Source organism: Bos javanicus, chromosome 7 (genome assembly GCF_032452875.1).
Source record: "Bos javanicus breed banteng chromosome 7, ARS-OSU_banteng_1.0, whole genome shotgun sequence".
Taxonomy (NCBI): Eukaryota; Metazoa; Chordata; class Mammalia; order Artiodactyla; family Bovidae; genus Bos; species Bos javanicus.
The window spans coordinates 42,625,614-42,643,238 of record NC_083874.1 but is presented as its reverse complement, the minus strand read 5'-3'; the positions used below and the strand labels follow the sequence as shown (position 1 = coordinate 42,643,238).

Genomic DNA, 17,625 nt, shown 5'->3' with positions numbered 1-17,625 from the left:
AGGTTCTGGGGGGTGGGGGCGTGGGCAAGCCCTCCTGTGGGTCGCTGTCCATATTCCACAGCTGGCCTCCCACGAGTGTGGGATTCTGGATCAGAGGTCATGCCACCTGGCAGCCTCAAGGCTGAATTTGACCTCTGCCTTCTTTTTCTCTCTTCTATTTAAAAATAAGGATTTCTTTAAAAAGAGATAAAGAAGAAAATAAAAAAAGTTCTTTAAACTTAAAAAAAAATATCTATGGCTGTGCTGGGTCTTTGTTGCTGCACGTGAGCTTTCTCTAGTTGCGGTGAGAGGAGGCTACTTGCTGGTTGCGGTCCATAGGCTTCTCATTGCAGTGGCTTCTCTTGATGCAGAGCATGGGCTCTGGAGTGCGGTCTCAGCAGTTGTGGCTCTCTGGCTTAGTTACTCCCTGTCATGTGGGATCTTCCTGGACCAGGGATGGAACCTGCATCTTCTGCACTGGCAGGCGGATTCTTACCCACTGGACCATCAGGGAAGTCCTAAGAATAAAAATTTCTTGTCATCATTTACAAATTGGGGCATTTCAGGCAGGAGCCCTGGATTCCAAGGGGTCTGGCCCCAAGCGTGTAGTCTGCTGCAGCCTCACCACTTCCTCCCAGCACCATAATTCAAAAGCATCAGTTGTGTCTTTGGACTGAAAGGAGATCAAACCAATCCATCCTAAAGGAAATCAATCCTCAATATTCATTGGAAGGACTGATGCTGAAGCTCCAATACTTTGGCCTCCTGATGCGAAGAGCCAGCTCACTGGAAAAGACCCTGATGCTGGGAAAGATTGAAGGCAGGAGGAGAAGGGGATGACAGAGGATGAGACAGTTGGATGGCATCACCGACTCGATGGACATGAGTTTGAGCAAACTCTGGGAGATGGTGAAGGATAAGGAAGCCTGGAGTGCTGCAGTCCATGGGGTTGCAAAGAGTCAGACACAACTTACTGACTGAACAACAACACTGCCTGCGTGGCTGGTGACACTCTGTGTAACACTCCAGGTGACACTGCAGGTGACACTCTGTGTAACACACCAGGTGACACTCTGGGTGACACTGCAGGTGATCCTGGAGCCCAGAATGTGGGCTCATTTTGTGCCCTTGCAGCCTATAAGTAGTGACTGAGCAGGTTGCCTCATGTCCTTGGGGCTCTGTCTCCGGGGGGTGGTTTGTCACTGTATCACAGGGGTTCAGGTGAAGTGAGCTTCGATCAGGCCTGCATGTGACAAGTGACTTACCAATGTCATCACTGCCTGATGCTCCCTTAGCCTCCTCCTCACTTTCTGTGCCCTTGTGGTCTGCTCTCCGTCCTCCAGGATAGGACCCCTAGCCCATCTCCTCTCCTGCACAGCTGAGTTGTGTCCCCACTTCATCCAAGGAGGGGCTGGGGCACGGGAGGATTTCAGCCACATTTCAGCTGCAGAGCCAGGGTGGGTTGCACACTAGTTGGGGGGTGGTGGTTAGACCCCTCACACTGGGGCCCTGCTGCACTGACACCCCCTCAGAACGGGCTCCATGTCAGCTGGGGCCACCTTGTCTCGTCACCAGGCAGGCCAGCCTGACAGGGTTTTGGGGCCCCAGAAGCAGTGGGGGAGCAAGCGACAGGTGCCTTTCCAGCCTCTGCTTCCGTCTAGGCCAGCTCAGGACCTGGATGGGGGAGGGCAGGAGCTGGTGGCTGTTTTTACACTTGTGCGCTCTTTCCTGGCCCCCTTGTCCACACAAAAGGCACTCACTGAGCTCTAATAGCCACATTGCTCCTGTCGCTTAATGCCATATTGTAGAGATATTTGCATATAAATATATTAAAATTTTGTTTCCTTTTACAACTGTAAGCTCTTTCATTCCCAGCACCATGGTTTATTTAGTTTAGCAAAAATGCAAGCTGCCCGGTTAAATGTAAAGTTCTCATAAGCACGGATAATGGCCTAAGCACATCTCATGCATTATTTAGGACATATTGCACTAAGAAAATATTTGTTGTTTATTGGAAATACCAACCTTGGCCTCCTGGGTTGGACCTTGCAACCCTAAATGTGTCAAGTTTTGGGGTGTCTGCAACTCCTTACTCACTCCTTCAGTGCTGTAGCTCTCATGGGAAGGGAGGGGCAGGCTGGGGCTGGCGGGACTTCAGAGCAGCATCAGGTGTCGGGACCAGACAGGTGGCTGGCACCCTGGGACCAGCCCAGGAGGGCAAAGCGAATCAGTGGGCCCTCTGGCCACCCTGCACTGGGCTGCAGAGTTAAGAGTGACTGGGGGTAAATACCAGACCACTGGAGCCCTGGGGAGATGGGTGGTCTGTGTGCTCCCACACAGCAGCTTGTACCCACACCTGGAGCCCAAGGGCTGGTGCTTCTGTGAGATAAAGTCCTAGAAATGGAGTTTCAAGGTCAAAATGTGTGTGTGAGTCATTTTTTAAAAGCTGAGGTACAATCACGTAACTAACTTAACCATGAGTCATTTTGGAGCACAGGTCAGTGCTACTTAGTACCTTCACAAGGTTGTACAATCACCACCGCTATCTGTTCTAGAACATTCCATCACCCCAAAGGAAGTCCATCCCCATTATCAGTAATCCTACCCCTTCGCTCCCCAACCCCTGACAACCAGGAACCCAGTCTTTGTCCCTGCGGGCCCGCCTGTCCTGGACGTTTTCCCATCCATGACAGTGATTACGTGACGGTCGCTGCATGTGGCCGGCCCAGGTCCCTCCTTCAGCGCAGACACCATGTTGGGGGCACTGGTGGCCCTCATCTCTGGTACCCCTGCCCCAGCTTCCCCTGAGCAACATCTCTTGGAGATTGAGTTCCCTTGCATGGAAAGGGTGGTCCAGGCAGGAGTCAGCATTCTCCCTCTGCAAAGGGCCAGATGGCTTCCACCCACCATCTGCTCTCAGGCCCTGCCCTGGGCCCTGGGATGTAGAAGTGAGCAGGGTTACCCCCACACGGTCCTCCTGGGCTGGCATTCTAGTGGAGCAGAAAGAGAATGAGCAGGAGAGACTGAGTTGAAGGAATCTACCAGTTTCCAGGAACAACTCACAGTCAAGAGGGTGGCTCTGAGGAGGCAACCAGCAGCCTGGAGCTGGGGAAGGAGCCAGGCTGCAAATGACAGACAGGAAGGTGTGGGGCGGCCAGGTTGGGCATCGTCCTAAGGATGGAGGTGGGGGCTATAGCTCGGGTGGCGGGAGGGGAGGGCTGCGGGCTCACTGGAGGGGGTCTTTGGTCCACAGTGGGCCCCCAGCTCCAGGTGGCAGGAGGGGAGGCTGACAGGGGTGCTCGCTGGAAGGGGCTTGGGTCCATGGTGGCCCCCAGCTGGGCTCTGCGGGGCTGCTGCTGACCTGTGCTCTCTCCCCTCAGTACATGGGCTGCATCGAGGTGCTCCGTTCCATGCGCTCCCTGGACTTCAGCACACGCACCCAGGTCACCAGGTGAGGCTGGCTGGGGCAGGTTCTGGCGCCACTCAGTGCCGGGAGTGGAGGCGGTGGTGCTGTGTACTATGTGCTCCATCGTTCAGTCATGTCTGACTCTTTGAGACCCCATGGACTGTAGCCTGCCAGGCTCCTCTGTCCACCTGATCCTTCAGGCAAGGATACTGGAATGGGTTGTCATGCCCTCCTCCAGGAGATCTTCCCGACCCAAGGATTGAACTCAGGTCTCTTGCGTCTCCTGCATTGGTAGTGCCACTAGTGCCATTGCTTTACCACTGGTACCACCCCAGAAGCTCTGTGCAACCATGACCATGGTCTAATTCCAGAACATTCCATCACCCTGAAAGGAAACCCTGCCCCTATGAGCAGCCATCTCCAACCCCCTCCCCCAACCCCTGACAACCAGGAACCCACCCTCTCTGTGTGTGGATTTGCCTGTTCTGGATCTTTCCCATCGATGGTATCACACATTGTATGTCCTTCTGTGTCTGCTTCTCTCACTGAGCATCTTGTTTTCAGGATCCATCCACATGGTAGGGAGTGTTAGGGCTTCTCTCCTTTTCAGGGCTGCATGATGGTCCCATGTGTAGGAGGGACCATGGGCTGTTTATCCATCTTCAACTGATGGGTGTTTGGGTGGTTTCTACCTTTTGGGCTCTTGTGAGTTGTGCTCTGTGGCTATGTATGCAGGTTTTGTGTGCGCCTGTGTTTTCAGTTCTCCGGGGTGTGCACCTGGGGATGTGACTACCTTACCCATTTTGAGGAGCTACTGCTCCATTTGACCTTCCCACCTGTCAGGCTGAGGGCTTGGTTTCCCCTTGCAGCACCAACATTGTTAAGAACTTGTGTGTCTGCCTGACCTTCAGGATTCTATAAAAGTTCCAGTCCCTCCCCAGGGATGAGCCGTTTCACAAAGTCTCTCCCATTCGGTTTGGGGGGTCAGTATCAGCCCCTGTCTTGGGGGGCCCAGAGCAGAGGGCATCCTCTCATGCCTCAGGTGGGACTCTTGGCCAGCCTGTGGTCACACAGAACTTGGGGTCCAGGCTCAAGGTTTGTGCCAGCATCCCCAAATCTGACCCCAGTGCCTTCAAGTGGGCTGTGGCTCAGGGGTCCGCTGGTCTCTGAGAAAGAAAGGGCAGGAAGGGGAGAGCTGAGGGCAAGGGCACCTGCTGGGGACATGGCGTGGGCTTTTGGCAGCCTGGGAGTCCCCGTCTAGGCCACCAGTTGCCCCAGCATCCCTCTGTCCTCTGAGCCCCTCCCCCCTCAGGATGCACTGCACCCCTTCCTTAGCCCATTGCCTTCTCTGAGCCTTTACCCTCCTCTGAGCTCCTGCCCGCTCTCCTCCAAGCTCTCTAAGCCCCCTCCCCCTCCGCCCACACAGGGAAGCCATCAACCGGCTCCATGAGGCGGTGCCTGGCGTCCGGGGCTCCTGGAAGAAGAAGGTGGGTGAGGGGCCTGTGGTCCCCGGGTGGAAGTGAGGGGGGAGACGCCTGACCATCCCAGGACCTGCCCCAGCTGGAGTTCCAGTGTGGTCCCACCTTCTTGAAGGCCAGGCTGCCCTCTTCAACCCCTGTGCCGTCTGCCCCCCCCCAGGCCCCCAACAAGGCCCTGGCCTCAATCTTGGGCAAGAGCAACCTGCGCTTCGCGGGCATGAGCATTGCGGTCAGCATCTCCATCGACGGCCTCAACCTCTCCGTGCCCGCCACGCGCCAGGTGAGCGCTGCCTGCCCCGCCCTCTGCCTTCTCTAGCCCCGCCCTCAGCCTCCTCCAGCCCCGCCCTCAGGCCCCCCCAGCCCCAAGTAGGGCCTGGCTGAGGGTCTGTGGTGACACCGGGGCGACGAGTGGGCGGGGCCAGGGGAGCTGCTCCTCACTCCACAGCTCCTAGGACGGCCTCCCAAAGAAGGTCTCGGCCCCATTGTCTGCATTGCTGAGGAGGCGAGACCGAGGCTTGGAATCTTCTGGTGGAAACAAGCAACCAAAATAAAATTGCAGAAAGGAGGGAATAACTATGAATTCTGAGGAGGATTGTGATGCTGGGCATGGGTTGTGAGCATGCACAGGGCACTGTGACCTAGCAGGGGCATCACGGAGGGCTTCTTGGAGGTGGTGATGCTGGCGCTGAGTGGAGAGGTGAGAGGACACTGAGCAGAGGTCACCTGATGAGACAGAGCCTGAGAAGTTAGCAAGGATCCTGGTGAGGAACTGGGATTTTTCCAGACAGCACTGCTATCCTCCTCAGAAGTGTGGAAGCAGGGGCTGTGATTTGTGGTCTGGTGTGAGTGTGGGAAGCGTGGAGGAGATGAGCTGAAGCCAGGGCCCCAGGGAGGGGGCTCAGACTGCCGCTGGGGAGGAAGCCGTGGGGCGGGGAGCTGCCAGCACGTTCACCTCCCTGTCCTCCTCTGCATGGACTCTATCTGGAACACACTGGGCTAACCCTGAGCAGGATGCCAGTGGGGGCCTCCCTGGGCAGGGGCCGGTTAGGGGGAGCCCTGAGTATCCCCGAGGGGTGACAGGTTGAGTGAATCACGGGGGACCCTGAGAGAACCCTGCTTGGGCGTCTCTGGTGCTTATTGGGTCTTGGATGGACATGACCACTTAGGGCAGCAGTGGGTGGTGGCGAATAGATGCTAATTGAGCACGCAAGTGAGCACATCAACACAAACAAACATGCAAATACGCAAACTCAGCACACTCATGCAAATGAGCACACTGATTAGCAGATGTTGCAAATGAAGTTGCAAATGGATGCAAGTGAGCACACAGGTGAGGCTGCCTGGGTTGACAGTGCAGAGTCAGGAGCCTCCAGTGGGTCCTGCTTTTGTCTCCTCAGTGCCTCCATGGTGGCATGGGGCATGTGTCTGAATGTGAGAGTGGTGAGTGTCTGGGTGTGCATATGCTGTGCCTGGGTGTCTGTGTGGGAGGGTGTGAGGGCCAACGTGTGATGCATCAAGGTGTGAAGGTGGGCTGGAGTGTGTGTGAGTGTGTGAGTGGTTGTGTCTCTGAACAGCTGGAGTGGGGAATTTGTGTGTGTGTGTCTGTAAATGAAGGTGTGTGTGTGTGTGTGCAGGGTGTGGTTTGTGTGAGGCTTTTAGCCCATGTACCTTTGTGTGTATGTGTATTGGATGTCTGTGCCCGTGTGTGCACATGTCCACCAGTTGGGGCAGGTTTGTCTTCCCGTGTACGTGGGCGTGTGACTGTGGGTCTCTGCATCCTGCCCTGGCTTCAGGGCTCCCCATCCAGCAGGGCTTTCGGTCATCCTGGCATTCCGTCCAGGGGACGTCTCCACTTCCATGCCCTTGTCCTTCTGGTCCCCACTGTGGCCCTGTTCTAGTGACTGGCCAAAGCCCCTCTCTCCTCCCCCAACTGAAACGGCAGCTCCATGACTGGTGGTCTCTCTCTGGCCAGATCATCGCCAATCATCACATGCAGTCCATCTCCTTCGCGTCCGGTGGTGACACGGTAAGGTCCCAGATGGGTGGGGGTGGACTTCCAGCCCCTGTCACCAAAAGCCCTGAGATGCCCTGCCCGTGCACATCAGTCCCACCCCCACGTTGCTGGGACTCCTGTGTCTGCTGCCCTCTCTCCCCAGGACATGGCGGATTATGTGGCCTACGTGGCCAAGGACCCCATCAACCAGAGAGGTGAGGCCAGTGGGGGCGGGTGGGGCCGCGGGCTGGATCTGCAGCCAGTCGAGACCCCGCTGATGCTGCCTGACGACCCCCAGCCTGTCACATCCTGGAGTGCTGTGAGGGCCTTGCCCAGAGCGTCATCAGCACCGTGGGCCAAGCCTTCGAGCTGCGCTTCAAACAGTACCTGCACAGCCCCCCCAGGGTCGTCGTCCCCCCGGAAAGGTACTGGCCTGTCCCTCTATCCCCATTCCCCAGCACCCCTGCTGGTCCTGCCCCTCCCCTTCCCTGGGGTTGGATCCTTGCCCCCTCCCTGCTCTGTGCCCCCCAACCTCCATGGCCTACTGCTCAACCATGAGGATGCCAGGATAACAACATCTCCAGTCCTAGCAGAGGAGAGGACTCAGGGAGCCGATCGGCAGGCAGTGACTGTCATTGCTGTCATCCTTAGTCTGCATGGGGGCGGCCGGCACTTCTGCAAAGGGCCAGGCTGCCTGCCTGCCTCTGCCATGGTAGCGGGAAGGCAGCCAAGAAGGACGTGTGAGCAGTCGGTGGGCCGCCTGCCAGCCAATCTTTATTTATGGACACAAACATCTGAATTCCATCTGACTTTCACGTGTCAGATGCAGTTCTTCTGATGTTCTCTTAACCATCTGACAGTTCTGTGGCTTAACAGGGTAGAAGCCATCCTGAGCTCCTGGCTGGCAAATTCAGGCAGTGGCCTGTGATAGGCTATTTAAATATCTAAACAGATGGGAACTGGTCAGAGTAGCGAGTGAATGAATGGACATGTTAACAGAGTCCCATATGCACAGATGAGAGCCAGCAGTGTACAGCTGAGCTTGCCCCTTGGCCTTCACACAGGATCATGTGCCCCTAGTACATGAATGAGCGCTGGTTTTTACCTGGGGCCACCTCAACACCCTCCCCTCTCCTGGCTGCAAAGCCCTCCTCTGGGAGCCCCCCTGAGACCTGCTGTCCACCCCTGACTGAGGGGCAGGCTGTGGCTTCCCCCGTTTGCTCTTAGGAGCCAACTTGCCTGGATAAGCATCTGTAGCACACATTTCGAAGGCACCATCCATGGCCAGTGGGTGAGGGCATTTTAAACGCTGATGGTGTCATCACCCTAAGGCTTCCGGGTTCAGGGTCCAAGCCTGATGTCATGCCCTGACTGCGCGGTGGGGCTGAGGTGGCTGGGATGGGTGGAGGCCCCTCTCAGTTTAGCCAAACTGTTGAGACGTGTGTAGAGCCCCTGTTGGTGGACAGAAAGGGACACCTAGTTCCTCCATCAGCAATGGCTCCTGGCGCCACTGCCCTCCCAGAAGATAGAGGAGGGGTCAGGATCCCTGGGTCAGGCTTGTCCCCTATGGTGCACAACTCAGTTTGGGGGCCTCGGCGCCGTCTGTCCCCCCACAACTTGTGCTGGGGCCCGTGCTCTTGCTGGCTATGTGTCTGCAGGCTGACCGGGATGGAGGACTCGGCCTGGGGGGATGAAGAGGAGGTGGAACACAACTACTACAACAGCCTCCCCGGGAAGGAGCCGCCCCCAGGAGGGCTGGTGGACTCCAGGCTCGCCCTCACACAGCCCTGTGCCCTGGGGGTCCTCGGTGCCCTTGGCCAGGTCAGCTTCAGCACACCTCTGGGGAGGGGGGCCCAAGAGCTGGGGCTCAACCCCTAGCTCTTCCTTCTGCTCCCCGCCTCCGTGATCCTAGAGGAGGGTCTCTCCTGCTCCCTGCTCCTTCCTCCCTAAACTGTCCAGGTCTGCTGAGCCAGACACACCAGACAAGGTTCCCATCTCAGACACGATACGATGACCACAGCCGTGACTGAATCAGGGCTTCTGAGGAGGGTGACCAGAATGTCCATGGGGGACTGACTGTCCCTGTCAGGAGGATGTCCCCAAGGCAGAACTTGGGCTGGGCCCTAATGGGTCAATAGGAGTTGCCCCAGAGAGCAGTGTAGGGAAGGGCCTCCAGGTGTACGGAACAGCATGTGCTGGGGGCAGGCCTTCCAAGTTGGGCTGGGGGATGCAGCTACAGCAGAAGCAGGTGGGGACTTGTGGGTAGATTGAGGCCCAGGAGGGAGGGATGGGTACAGAGCTGAGCTTGGAATCTGACTTACAGGAGTGTTGGTGTGGGCGATTGGGGGTCTGGGCCTGCACACTGCAGGGGGACCCTTGCTCTCTTTTTCAGGGAGCCTCTCCTGCTCGAAGAGACACCCGCGGCCTGCAGTGGGATGTAGGCCCCTCAGGTACCGTCCAGCACACTCTGCTCCAGTGTCCCTGAGTCCCCACTGTCCCTCACATCGCTTCCCCTCTTTGGGTCACTCCATCTGGCCTGTGAGATCGTGTCACTCCCTGGGCTCTTAGAGATTTGACAGCATCTGCTTTTTGTCTGTGTGACCAGTTTTCTTGCATGTTGGACAGAGACACTGCAGTTAGTGGTTCAAAGCACCAACATATAAAAAGGCATCCACCGAGAAGTCAGTCTCCTGCCCCTATTTGCTTTATCCACCTCCCTGATCAGGTAACCACTGGTAGTAGTTTCCCTTGTTTTTCTAGATTTTTCATGCATGTTCAAGTCAGTTCAGACATACGTCACTTTCACAGTTTTGGACAGTAGTGTGCTCTCTATCCCTCTACCTGGCTTTCCCAGGTAAAAGCCCATCTTGGACTCACCCCTGCACCAGTGCTAGGCAGCTGCCCCCCTCCTTTTTCACCACAGTGTAGTCCCCACCACGTGAAGGACCCCCCTCACCCACAGACATCCGGGTACTTTCTAGGGCTCTGCCAGGACAGCAGTGCCCCAGTTGTCCACCACTCAGCTGTGTTCAGGGTCTCAGTAGAGTCTGTGCCCAGGACAGCAGCCACTGATCCATGTGATGGAAATCACAGAGCTGCCCACCAGGTACCATGAGGTTTTAACAAAATGGTTGAGTTTTCAGCCCGTGAGCATTTTATCCTGTTATACGACATTTAAAAAGACAGAGGAGGCTAAAATACCCTTAGCCCCCAGCTCGGAGGTCTTGAGCTTACCCCCTGGCACCTGTGTGTCTCTTTTCAGCACTTATATGAATGGACCCCCCAAAGAAATAAGGACAGGCTGTGAGTACCCACAGTCTCTCAGGGGCTCTGGCTGCTTCCGTGGGATCTTCTGAATGGCCACGTGCCAGTCCCCTGTCCCTGCAGTTGCTTGTCCACGTGGTCCCCTCTTGATCAGCGGCAGATGCCCCCTTGGCTCCCCTCATGTGTCCCTCCCACAGATGCTGAGCTGTAGACAGCATGCACACCTCTGTCACAGTAGGGGAAGCTGCCAGATGGCTCCCTGACGTGGTTTGGCAGTTTGTTTGCCCACCAGCCCTGCCGTGGCTGCCTGTTTCCTTACAGCCATGCTGACATCTGTGTTGGGCTTTTTTTTTTAAAAAGATTTTCCCAAACAATCTGGGCATTTCACTGATGAGCATCAGAACCCTACTACTCCCAGCACCTGTGGTTAAAGAACACATGTGGCACTGGGTGCCAAGTAGATGCCCAGCCATCATCTGGCTGTGGTCAGCTATTTCTCTGGGACACGGGCTACTCACACCTGACCCCCAAGCTCATTAGCATTTCCTACCCCTGAGCTTTTGCACACGAAGTTATTGCTTCATATCACATTTTCCCAAGTCTCTGACCAAGAACTCCTACCAATACATCAGTGCCCCAACTCCAATGTCCAGGAATTTTCACTCTCTGGACCCCTGCAACTGAGATTTCTTTTTTCTCATCCCACCGTGACTGTACAAAGCTGGGAGAATCTGCACCTCCTCTGTGCAGACTGGGAAGGCTGGGCCAAGGCCCCTTTGCCCCTATCAACCACCCAGGGATGTAATGGTGTTAGCAATTTTATTGAATCATAACTTCTGCCAGAGGTTTTGGTCTTCACCCCTACTTGTGAAGAAGCTACTCCTGTTCTCCCCATTCAGCAGAGGAGGAGACTGAAGCACTGAAAGGTTACTCACCTGTCATGCCCACAGAGGGTAGAGCTGTATGTGAGCCCAGTTGCCTATGAGGGTTAAGGATTTAACTGGTACAAAGCAGAGATTGTAGCTTCAGGCCCTTGGGTTGGATTTGGCCACAGTGTACTAAAAGATCATCATTTCCCTGCCAAGGATTAAAAATGGAGATGTTTAGAAATGGACGGATAGATCTAGGGGAAAATATACAAATGTCCATGGAACCTAGGAAAAGATGCTCAACCTTGCTCAAAATAAAAGAAATGGAAATTAAAGTCCCCCTGGATGCCATTTTTCACCTATCAGGTCAGCACGAGTCCAACAGTCTGATAACACACCATGGGTGAGGCCTTGAAGCTGGGCAGAGGCCAACTGGGGAGGACCCAGTAGAATCCGCACAGAACACTGAGGGACCCCAGAAGAGACTCACCCAATGATACCAGTTTCATGAAATTGCAGCTTTTGAACCATTTAAATGCTTCACACATTCAAAACAAAATTAGAAAAGAACAGAAAGGAAACTCTAAAATAGAAACAAGCAAATGAATGACCCGACTGTGCCTCACTTGATAACATAATTACAGGGAGAGCAGAGTCTTATTGCTGTTACTTTTTAAATGTGGAGATTTAACATAAACATCGGGGTTTCTGCCTTCTCTTGAAACTGGGAAGCTCTGGTCCCTGGGCCACCTTCCTGCCTGGTAGACTAGCGGGCCTGGCTGTGTGTGTGTGTAGGGGGCTCTGGTAGACCTCTGCGCCTCTCACAGCCCCAAAGCTGGGCTCTCATGGGGTTTTTCACTCCTGACCTTGCTGCGTTAAAGGGCAGGCTTCCTGGAGGGACACAGGCGTGGGCGGTGCGCCCCTCTTGGACCTCTCCCCAGAGCTTCCCTGCGTGACCTTGTGCTCCTCTGAACTCACACCCTTCTGACTCCCCAGTCCCAGCCCAGCCCGGGGATGGCTATGTGCAGGCGGACGCCCGGGGCCCCCGAGACTACGAGGACCATCTGTATGTCAACACGCAGGGTCTGGACGGCCCTGAGTCCCTTCAGCCCGAGGACAGCCCCAAGAAGGATCTGTTCGACATGCGTAAGTGGGGGCAGGCCGGCTTGTGGGGTGGGGCCACGCCCGAGCAACCTGTGGTCTGGTGGGGGATGGGCTGTGTGCTATGCTTCCCTTGGGACTCCCTCCTCCGTGAGACCTTACGGTCTCCTGAGGGTAACCCAGATTCCCCTCCATGGGGTCCCCAGTTTGACGGGAGGGGCTAGTTCATATCCTGGAAGAATGTGATGGGGAAGCCGTGGGACTCAGTCTGCAGGGTGGACGTGCCTAGCTCCCTGTTTCTGGGTCTCAGTCTGATGAGTGAGTTTAAGCTCCCTCTTCATGTGATCCATGATCTGAGAGAGGAGGCTCAAGCCCCTTCTGGCTTGTTGCCAGAAATCCCGCCTGAAAAGGGAGGCCTGATCCACATCTAGCAGATGGTGAAGCCCCTCCCCCAGCCTGAGGGAGGGCTTGATCGGATGGAGGAGGTTTGTGTCCAGAACACCCTCCTTTCCCACAACATCAAACTCCATCCTTTTGCATGAGCACTTTGGACGTGTTGGCTCCGTGCTGGCCCAGGCAGGGTCGTCTCCTACTCCCAGCACACCTCCCCAGGTGAGGTCTTTGAGGAACTCCCAAGCCAGCCGGAAATCCCTTCTTTCACAAAGTTTGCAAAGCTCCGCTCCCCCACCGCCTGATGACATGCTAGGCAGTGACATGAACCCCTGCTGTGGCCCCACTGGCTCCTCAGAGAAGTCTCAGATGGGAAAGGAGGTGTACCAGGTGTGAGCTCCTGAGGCAGGCTGTCCGCTTGGGCGCCCAGCCAGGTGGTCCAGCAACCCTAGTACGAAAAGGGATGCTTGTTGCCAGGCTCCCATTAGAAGTCCTGGGGCTGCCTCAGATTTGCCCTCCTTGGGTCATGGTCTCACCTCCCGCAGCCAATCACTAGGCTAGGAGTGTGAGAGGCGTATGTTGATTGGCCAGGACTAGTCACATGTCTTAGGAGCTGGAGGCTGGGTCAACATCGCTGGAGAAGTTAGGGAGGAGGGATTCCCAAGGGACCAGAAGTGAAGAAAGGCGGGTTGCAAAGCAAGCGCAGACACACCAGGGCAGGGATCAGGGCTGTCACTGCGCACTCCAGGGTGTCTGAGCTACGTGGTACCGTCTCAGGGAGGGCGACACTGGTGCCTGCTGGGATCCACAGGGAACTTGTACAAACCATCAGGAGCTTTTCCATTAGAGTTTGGAAAAGAAAGGGACACCTGTTGCCTACCAAAGAGGTGGCACGTGTAGTGGAGGTCCTGGCCAGTGCAGTCAGAACGAGATGATGAAACAAGAGGCATAATAAACATTGGGAAGGAAGCCAGTGTAACAAGACAAGAAAAAAGAAATAGGTGTGCACATTGGAAAAAAAAGAAATATCTTTGGATATGCTTAGAAAATCCAAGAGAATATACTGAGTTACTAACAGGACCAGTAAGGGGTGAAGGAGCAGGTCCCTGTAGCCCAGGCCCCTCCCGCCCACACTGTCCCCACCCCCGCCCCCGCAGGACCCTTTGAGGATGCCCTGAGGCTGCATGAGTGCTCTGTGGCGGCTGGCTCGGTGGCAGCCCCCCTTCCCGTGGAGGATCAGTGGCCCAGCCCCCCGACCCGCCGGGCCCCCATCGCCCCCACGGAGGAGCAGCTGCGTCAGGAGCCCTGGTACCATGGCCAGATGAGCCGTCGGGCGGCGGAAAAACTGCTTCGGGCAGACGGGGACTTCCTCGTGCGGGACAGCGTCACCAATCCTGGGCAGTACGTCCTCACCGGCATGCACGGGGGGCAGCCCAAGCACCTGCTGCTGGTGGACCCTGAGGGCGTGGTAAGGTGGGCGCTGGGGGCGGGGTGGGGGCAGGTGCTGAGGGTGCGGGGGAAAGAGTGCAGAGATAGACCCGCAGGGGCCTGGTGTGGGGCGGGGCTGGAGGCTGCGTGTGGTAGGGGTGGGGAGGGGACTTACCGGGGTGTCGCGTCTGCCGGAAGGGCCGGGCCTCTCTCCTCTGTCCAAGATCCGGGGCACCCACATTCTAAACACCCTTTAGGTTTAATAAAGCATTTTTCAGATTACAGAGCCCTTTATATTTACAGATCCTGTTTCCCTTTACTACATACTTCAAAATTACAAAGTATTTTCCAGTTTTAGAGGAATTTTAGCTTTCACAAAGGATTTCCCAGTCTATAAAGCATTTGGAGGGATTAGAGAACCTTTTCCAATCTCAAGGCCTTTCAGGGCTTACAAAGTACCATATTTCATCAACTGTAAGATGTACTTTTCCCCCACATTCTATCATCACTAATGCATCTTACAAACAGTGATGTCTTTGAGTGATAAATACAAGGCTGACTCACTGGAAAAGATCCTGATGCTGGGAAAGATTGAGGACAAGAGGAGGAAGGGACGATAGAGGATGAGATGGTTGGGTGGCATCACTGACTCAATGGACATAAGTTTGAGCTAGCTTTGGGAGATAGTGAAGGACAGGAGTGCTGCAGTCCATGGGGTCACAAAGAGTCCGACATTACTTAGAGACTGAACAACAGCAACAATTTATGTCATCTAGCTGAATCCTCCGCACCACCCTGGGGGCTGTGTGTGCTCTGTGCCCTGAACAGGGCACACTCCAGTGGCTACTGTGCAGCCTGGCCCAGGTGGGACCACGGCTCCAGGCCCCAGGTGGCTCCAGGCTCCAGTGTTCTGTCAGTTCCCTTCTCCACCTCCTCCTTCATACCTAATCACACTGCTCACTGCTGTGTCCCCTGTCTGAAGTGGCGTTAGCCTCCCAGGGGGGGTCTGTGTTGCATCCGGGTCTGCTGAGATTTTCTCAGCATTCTAAGATGCAGGTGGTGTTTAGATTTGGTGGTTCTGAGTTTTGGATCTGTGTCCACAAGATTTCTGAGGTGTGTTTGTTTCCTAGGGCTGCCTTCCCAGTGACCACCAGCAGCTGGGCAGCTTCAAACTACAGAGATTTGTTCTGTCCCAGTTCTGGAGGCTGGACTTCTGACATCCAGGTGCTGGCTGGGCTGGTTCCTTCTGTGGCTCTGAGGAAGGATCTGGTTCAGGGCCCCCCACCAGCTTCTCCTCGTTGCTGGAAATTCTTGTTCTCTGGCTTGTGGACCCATCACCCCAGTGCCTTTGGCTTCTCAGGGCTTCTCTTGGCTTCTCTCTGTGTCTCTGTGTTGTCCCAGTCCTTCTTTTCTTATAAGGACATAGGTCACTGGATTTGAGGTCACCTGAGTAATTCAAGATGAACTCATCCTTTTTTACTCTTTTTCTAAAATTATTTTTAACTGAAGTATAGTGGATTTACAATGTTCTGTTAATTTCTGCTGACCAGAAAAGTGACTCTGCTGCTGCTAAGTCGCTTCAGTCGTGTCCGACTCTGTGCGACCCCAGAGATGGCAGCCCACCTGTCTCTGGGATTCTCCAGGCAAGAACACTGGAGTGGGTTGCCATTTCCTTCTCCAATACATGAAAGTGAAAAGTGAAAGTGAAGTCGCGCAGTCGTGTCCGACTCTTAGTGACCCCATGGACTGCAGCCTACTAGGCTCCTCCATCCATGGGATTTTCCAGGCAGGAGTACTGGAGTGGGGTGCCACTGCCTTCTCCAGAAAAGTGACTCAGTTATACACATATATGCATTTTTTCTTTCCGGAATTTCTTTTCTTTCTTTTTCGCCGCTCTGGGTCTGCACTGTGTGTGCAGGCTTTCTCTCTCTAGTTGTGGCGAGTAGGCCTCTCCTTGTGGTGGCTTCTCTTGTTGTGGAGCATGGAGTCTAGGGTGTCTGGGCTTCAGTAGTTGTGGGACACAGCCTTAGATGTTCTGCAGCATATGGGATCTTAGTTCCTGGACCAGGGATTGAACCCATGTCTCCTGAATATTGGCAGGCAGGTTCTTAGCCAGGGAAGTTTCCATATATACATTTTAAAAAATATTCTTTTCCATTATGGTTTATCCTAGGACATTGAGTACAGTTGCCTGTGCTCTATCTACAGTAGAACCTTGTTTATCCATCCTGTATATGATAGTTTGCATCTGCTAATGCCAGACTCCTAATCTGTGTCTCCCCCAACCTGATCCCCCTTGGCAACCACAAGTCTGTGCTATACATCTGTAACTCTGTTTCTGCTTTGTAAATAAGTTCATTTGTGTCATATTTTGATTTCACATATAAATGACATGTGGTATTTGTCTCATTCCACGTAGTGTGATGATCCATGTTTCCACAATTGGCACTATTTCATTCTTTATCATGATTGAGTAGTATTCCATTTGTATATATATACCACATTTTCTTTATCCTTCAGGATGAACTCATCTTAATCATATCTGCATAGAGGCTTTTCCCAAATAAGGGCCCTTTCACAGGTTTTGGGGGTTAAGATGTGTACATATCTTTTTTTGGTGAGGGGGAACCATTCAATCCACTATAGGAAGCCACGGCCCCTGGGTGCTGGAGCTTTGAAGCACGTGTCTACCTGTAGTTCTGTGGCTGCAGTCTTTGACCCAGTGGTTTTCAGACTTGAGCATGAGCTACAGGAGGCACTGTGAAAACTCAGTGCCCTGCCAGCAGGTCTAGGGTGGCCCAAGAGTTTGCCTCTCCGACCGGCTCTCCCAGTGGTGCTGATGCTGTGGCCTCTGGCCCCGCAGGTGCGGACGAAGGACGTGCTCTTTGAGAGCATCAGCCACCTGATCGACTACCACCTGCAGAATGGGCAGCCCATTGTAGCCGCTGAGAGTGAGCTGCACTTGCGAGGCGTCGTCAAGCGGGAGCCCTGAGCCAGGTGCGTCTGGCCCCAATGTGCCAGATTTTTCGCATCTTGAAAAATTGACATGGGTGCACATGCTGCACACTTCACCCATTTATAGGGCACAACTCAGTGGGTCTCTTCACAGAACTGTGCCCCCTTCCCCATCTAATTCCAGAACACTCCATCACCCCCAAAGGAAACCCTGTCCCCATCAGCACTCACTTCCTGAATTCTTATGGCAACTCTGTGTTTAACTGGTGGTAAAAATCCCTCAGAGAGGCAGTGTTTGGCCACCTGGGAGGTGGGCCCAGTAGGGCTGGGTCCAGCAGGGCTGGCATTTGAGGCAAGGCAGGTGGGTGAGAAGGTCCACCTGGGTCATCAGTTCTGGAGCCTCAGACGTCTTGAGTGGGGGAGGGACAGACAGGTCCCATGGTTCTAGGGCCTCTGGTGGGGGGTCTGGGGTGAGATGGGAGCCTGTCTAGGCTGGGAAGAGGCAGCTGAACTGCAGAGGGGTCAAGGTACCAGGGCAGTCTGTGGGAGGAGGCAGAGGCAGGCTCTGGAGCGGGGGTAGGGGGCAGGAAGCTGGGAGCTGGGGGCTCAGCTCGTGGAGGGAAACAGGCCGTGGAATTTCCCCAAAGGCTGAGAGGCCTTCTGGGCCAGGTTGGGCTGCTCTCTCGTCCCCATGACAACAGTCTCTTCCTGCCTCCTCCCTCTGTCAGCGCTGGCCTGCTCCCTGCCCCCAGCCAGGCCCAG

The 17,625-nt window shown here is 54.9% G+C and overlaps 1 protein-coding gene across 2 annotated transcripts in view; it reads left to right on the top strand.

Moving 5' to 3' along the window:
- Positions 1–17,625, top strand: part of SHC2 (SHC adaptor protein 2) — a 33,726-nt gene that overhangs the window by 11,418 nt on the left and 4,683 nt on the right. For both annotated transcript variants that reach the window (XM_061423242.1, XM_061423241.1), the window contains exons 2-12: positions 3,360–3,430; positions 4,812–4,872; positions 5,024–5,143; positions 6,836–6,889; positions 7,020–7,071; positions 7,155–7,281; positions 8,515–8,677; positions 9,249–9,306; positions 11,992–12,135; positions 13,638–13,948; positions 16,772–16,905. In XM_061423242.1, the coding sequence (XP_061279226.1) occupies positions 3,360–3,430; positions 4,812–4,872; positions 5,024–5,143; positions 6,836–6,889; positions 7,020–7,071; positions 7,155–7,281; positions 8,515–8,677; positions 9,249–9,306; positions 11,992–12,135; positions 13,638–13,948; positions 16,772–16,900 (1,290 nt within the window). In that variant the 3' untranslated portion in view covers positions 16,901–16,905. The remainder of the gene's footprint in view (positions 1–3,359; positions 3,431–4,811; positions 4,873–5,023; positions 5,144–6,835; positions 6,890–7,019; positions 7,072–7,154; positions 7,282–8,514; positions 8,678–9,248; positions 9,307–11,991; positions 12,136–13,637; positions 13,949–16,771; positions 16,906–17,625) is intronic.